This window comes from Larimichthys crocea, chromosome I (genome assembly GCF_000972845.2).
Source record: "Larimichthys crocea isolate SSNF chromosome I, L_crocea_2.0, whole genome shotgun sequence".
Classification (NCBI taxonomy): Eukaryota; Metazoa; Chordata; class Actinopteri; family Sciaenidae; genus Larimichthys; species Larimichthys crocea.
This window is the reverse complement of record NC_040011.1, coordinates 24245019-24250914: the sequence shown is the minus strand read 5'-3', so window position 1 is coordinate 24250914 and position 5896 is coordinate 24245019. Positions and strand designations below refer to the sequence as shown.

The following is a 5896-nucleotide window of genomic DNA, read 5'->3' as shown; positions in this document are numbered from 1 at the left end:
ATGAAGTACTGAATAAAAAACGCCTGTTCAGGTATTCATAATGTCTCATATTTCACCACAGAAGTGAAAAATCCAGACTGTCCTTTTCACGCTCGTCTGCGCGCTGCTGATGACATTTCCGACAGGCCGTGAACGCAGCAGTCCCCTGTGTGATGAGGAGGTGCTGCAGCTTCAGACGGACTTTATTCCGTCCTGGTCTCGGTGCGGGCTGCAGCTGCTCTGCGTGATAACAAGTTTTCCCCGTGGAGGATTATTGTTGTGCTGTTTGTTTGCTGTTTGTTTTTTCCCCGTGGAAACAGCAGAAAGTTTGAAGAAGAAAGAAATGTGTGAAATGAGCTTCATGTCACTGAGGGAATAAACCCGACAGGACACGTCAAGTGGATTTTACGCATCGGGACCGGACTCTGTTTCACTCTTTCACACTTGTGTTTTTTGACTTTTCTCTCTGGGGGGTTCATGATGAGACTCTCTCTGTCGTCCGGACCTGTCGGGTTCAAACCGGGTCGGTAAAAATGTTACAAGGTCGTTAAATTTACTGGAACGTGACCACCGGAGATGAACTTTCTCCGTCCTGTTTATTGCGGGCTCTGGTGAATGATTGACAGATGAGGCTCTCCTGGCGCTCTGTGGATCTTTATGGACAAACTGGATCTGGAGTTTTAGTCATTAAGTTTCTCTTGGACCAGAACTGATCCTGATCCGTCCAGCAGAACCTGAACGTTTTCATCCAGGTTTCTGCTCCAACCACCACGATTCTTATTTTTATTATTTGAATGACTCTAAATTTAATATTCATCTCCTTTATGGCTTCTCCGGTGAGCCACGCGCTGTACAGCCCGCGGCCCCTCATGCTGCTGCTGCTTCTGTTCCTCCGGTGTCCTGATCTCACATCAGGAGCCTCCAAGGATCTGGTGTGTGAGCCTATAACTGTGCCCATGTGCAGGGGCATTGGCTACAACCTGACCTACATGCCCAATCAGTTCAACCATGACACCCAGGAGGAGGTTGGACTCGAGGTGCATCAGTTCTGGCCCCTGGTCCGGATCCGTTGCTCTCCAGACCTGCTCTTCTTCCTGTGCAGCATGTACACCCCAATCTGCTTGCCGGACTACCGCAAGCCACTGCCACCCTGTCGCTCTGTGTGTGAACGGGCCAAACGAGGATGCTCACCTCTGATGAGCCAGTACGGGTTCGAGTGGCCCGAGAGGATGAGCTGTGAACAGCTTCCCGAGCTGGGCGATGACACCCTGTGCATGGACCAGAACAGCAGCGAGACTACCACCCTTGCTCCACCCTTTCCCAAGCCTACCCCTAAAGGCCGGACCAGACCACCAAATCCCCCACAGTGTGACAGAGAGTGCCGATGCCGGGAACCCTTGGTCCCCATCAAGAGGGAGTCTCACACTCTGTACAGCCAGGTCCACACTGGCCCTGTACCCCACTGCGCCCAACCCTGCCACCAACCCTACTTTTCAGCTGATGAACGCGCCTTCACCGGCTTCTGGGTGGGACTCTGGTCAGTGTTGTGCTTCATCTCCACCATGACCACGGTTGCCACCTTCCTCATTGATATGGAACGCTTCAAGTACCCAGAGAGGCCCATCATCTTCCTGGCTGCTTGCTACCTCTTCGTGTCTTTGGGTTACATCATCCGCCTGGTGGCAGGTCACGAGCGAGTGGCGTGTGGCGCCAGCAACAGTGTTGGTGGCGACCAGCAGTACATCCTCTATGACACCACCGGTCCTGCTCTCTGCACCCTTGTCTTCTTGTTGGTGTATTTCTTTGGTATGGCCAGCTCCATCTGGTGGGTGGTGCTGTCCTTCACCTGGTTTCTGGCTGCAGGGATGAAGTGGGGCAGCGAAGCCATCGCAGGATACTCTCAGTATTTCCACCTCGCCGCCTGGCTCATCCCCAGTGTCAAGACCATTGTCGTCCTGGCTCTTAGCTCTGTGGATGGGGACCCTGTGGCCGGAATCTGCTATGTGGGGAACCAGAGTCTGGAGAACCTGAGGGGATTTGTACTCGCACCTCTTGTGGTTTACCTCTTCACAGGCTCACTTTTCTTACTCGCCGGCTTTGTTTCTCTCTTCCGCATCAGGAGCATCATCAAGCAAGGTGGCACCAAGACGGACAAACTGGAGAGGCTGATGATCCGCATTGGGCTCTTCACGGTGCTGTACACCGTCCCAGCCACCATTGTGGTGGCATGCTTGGTCTATGAGCAGTACTACCGGCCCGGCTGGGAGCGAGCCTTGGCCTGCTCCTGCCCGTCTGAGCGCCAGCGCTCAGGTGTGGGCCCGGACTACGCCATCTTCATGCTCAAGTACTTCATGTGCTTAGTGGTGGGCATCACCTCAGGAGTCTGGATTTGGTCAGGAAAAACCTTGGAATCCTGGAGGAGGTTTGTGGCTCGATGCTGCCCCTGCTGGCTGCAGAAAGCCACTGCTCCACCCTCCATGTATAGTGAGGCCAGTACTGCTTTAACTGGACATACTGGAACTGGGCTGACATCAGGGATCTACCATAAAGCGGTGCCATCTCATATATGAACTGAGTGTCCCAGGGACATGTTTACTGATGACTGATGTAGACTGTACAGTCACAGCTCTGGATAATAAACTAAAGGATCCTCACACCCGGGATGTGAATGTGGACATTTGTGAAATTCAGCTGTCACAAAAGGACACAACTCTAAATGTGTAAAAAGGGAAAAATTAAAACAACGTGGGTAATCCAACAGAGAATATTTCAATGAACAATCTGAAACAGTTGAACAGTCAACATGACATTTGGTTTCCTACCTGCTTATCCTGAGCACTGAGAAGAACAACATATTTATTTATGTACATAGTGTACATTTTGTGTAAAAAGAAGAAAATTAGATGTATAGTGTGATATGTTTAGTACGTAACCAACCACTGCCACAAGCTAAGCGTTTGACACCAGAGAAACAGACCTCGTCTTGGTTGAAATTGTACAGACTTGTACATTCAATGTTCCATTTCATGCCGATGTTTGAGTGTGACATCTGGTGTGTTCTGTATGATTACAAAGTGCTCTCTGAGAATCAAATGAGTTTTTCATTGGTTACTGTTCTGACCTCCGTCAGGTTGCTTCACACTAAAGTGAACTAGTTGTGAACATGGCCTTTACCCCCACCTGCTGGTTCACAGTGGAACTGCTCACATCAGGGACTCTCAAATATCAACACCGCAACAGATCCACATTAGACCACAGACCCTCAGTTCAATGATATATCACAGAGGTTACAGTTAAATCTACTACTGGAGTATTCTTTTCTTGTGTATTCTCATTTTTTAAAAATAATTTCTATAATTTCTAGCTGGACAGTTTTGCTGTGAACCTCATGCCATGGGCTCTAAATGGTGTTAGGGTCTTTTTAAAGTAATAAGTTGGATAACTGATCAACAGGAATTTAACCAGCAACAGTTTTCCTCCCGTTTCAAGCAAAAATGTAACTGGTAACTGGTTTTCTCAGTTTTAGAGACATGAGAAGATGTTTGAATCTGTTTGAATTTTGGACTGTTGGTCAAACAAATAATTAGCAGATTAGTTCAGCATTAAAATCCATTTTCACTTCAAACTGGGTTAAATGATTCCTTATTTAGCCTAAAGATACTAAATAATAGTCATTTTAAATTGAAATAAGATGAAACTAAATATTTTCTGCTTCCATCTTCAAAATGTTTTGATTTTGCTGCTTTTGTATGATTGTTGAGATAATGTGAATTTAATATTTGAGGTGGACAAAACACGCACATTAACGTTGTAATGTAAGGAAGCACTTTTGGATGCTGTATTTCATCACAGTTGGCTGTATTCACATTATTTACGTGTGTGAATCCGTTTCATGAAACACTATGAATCAGTTCTATGGAAGAAAATCTTACCATGGATCTGTGGTCTCATGTGAATCATCTGTTTTTAGGACGACGTAAACTGAAGGAACGTCTGCTCTCTCCGTACAGAGGACACATTTAGAGTCTCTTTTAGAGTTTTTAAATGAATGTGACCTGAAACTGAACGAAACAAAAAGGAAACGTCTTATATCAGGACACTTGAGTGTACGAAACGTCTGTGATCTGGTGAAAATGAAGCTCTTTGTTTTCTGCTTCCTCCTCTCTGCTGTGATGGTCTGTGATATTTTCATTTCATGTTGTTGGCCAGTTGTGTTATTGATACTACTGTGTGTCCACACGTTAGACGATATCTCTAATTTATTAGGCTGATTTGTGAGAGTGAATGTGATTGTATGACTGACGAGGTGATGAATGCCAGTAAGTGTTGGTAAAAACTGACATGTAGGCTTGTTTGTTTGTTTAAGTGTAAATCTTCATATTGCTAGAGTTCCTCAAAGGATATAAAAAAAAAACTATTGTAGATTTTGATTCATATTGTGGAATTAAAACTGAGCTGATCTCGAGTCTGGTGCACGTGTCACGTACGTCTGTGTGTTTATCTGTTTTCAGTATTTACTTCTAGACTGGACAGCACAGGACTTGTTCAGGCTGTGCAAGAATAAGGATGTGCAGAGCAGTCTGTATATTTATGTATTTGTATATTGGTATTTTTGCAGGGCCTAATTACCCCACACAGTGAAGGTTATTCCATACAAATGTTCATTTATTCTGTGATATCCAGAATCAGAGCAGCATTAAGGGAACTTAAAAAAAAAAAAAAGTCACTTCATAGAGGCTCAGCTTCTCTGCTTCCTGATGTCAGACTGGTGGTGGTTGCTTGATTACATCCTCACAGACCACAATACAGAGCAACCAGACAACATGACACTTTGTGTTTGGAGAAAAACTAGTGTAAATGTCATGGAGCCTGTCTGATACATTTAGAATGTGGACACTAAAAATGAAATAGTAACAAATCAATCAGAACCATTCGCAGCCTAGTGGCTGCGAATGGTTCTGATTCCGTTGTTTTCTGAGTCAGGAGTACGTGGTAAAGATTAGTTATTACTGTTATGACCTGGTAAAAAAAAATCAAGAAATGTTTAAACAGTTGACCTAACCTAACAAATCAAATAATCATGTTGAAGCACAAAGTATTGTCATGGAGAACTCCTCACTGATTTACAGCACAGTGACCTCATGCAGCCAGAGATATTAACCCTTAAATGGGCAAGCACATGTAAAAATTTTGGAAAAATAATTAATTGCTATTTTCTAATGTATCTAGGCTAAAATAACACAATTTCATGATTTTTTTTTTAAATATGACCTTTATTTTCCATATTACAGTTTGTATCTCCCAGGATACATTGCCCGTTTAGGGTATAGATTTACCATTTTCCAATTATTCACATATTTCATTTGTAAAATTGTAAAACATATTATAAACAGTTCATTAGCTACTCTCTTTCATGTCTTGTATACAAAGTTTCAAAAAAGTGGGAGAAAAAGTGAACACAAGTTATTCACATATGTTTTGAACGCTGGAAACAAATCTAGCTTTGAATAAACAACAAGTTACTATCATTACACCAAACATCTTATTCCTGTTCTTATGCAAACATCTCGAAATAGCTTATTGGCAGTGAAAGCTGTGGAAACAGTTGCAAGGTTTTTGGCCAGTGACAATGCAAAGCCTCACTTTGCACTCCTGACACATGATGGAGGTCTGTCCATCCTGGCACATCCTGCATTGGCCTTTCACTGACAGGATAGGGAAGTGGTCAATCCCATCATACCTCATATCATCCACAGGCCTGGGGACTTTTGGCTGTTTGATTACTCTTGGTGGTGTGTTGTCTTCATTTCCTTTGGAGGGGCGGCCCCTTTTCTGCTTTTCAGGATAGATGAGTCCTTTGGCAACATCCAACCTAAAGTCCTTCAGAGACTGATGTTTCTGACCCAGTGGGGCTGCA

At 44.3% G+C, this 5896-nt stretch overlaps 1 protein-coding gene across 1 annotated transcript; it reads left to right on the top strand.

The window, feature by feature from the left end:
• Positions 1–201: 201 nt before the first annotated feature.
• fzd5 (frizzled class receptor 5) lies at positions 202–4772 on the top strand. The gene has a single exon (XM_010736732.3). It carries the CDS (start codon positions 774–776, stop codon positions 2547–2549), a length of 1776 nt encoding a protein of 591 aa, XP_010735034.2. The 5' UTR covers positions 202–773; the 3' UTR covers positions 2550–4772.
• Positions 4773–5896: the final 1124 nt, after the last annotated feature.

Coding starts and splice junctions, on each gene's coding strand:
- fzd5 (XM_010736732.3), top strand. CDS start 774: ATGACTCTAAATTTAATATTCATCTCCTTTATGGCTTCTCCGGTGAGC.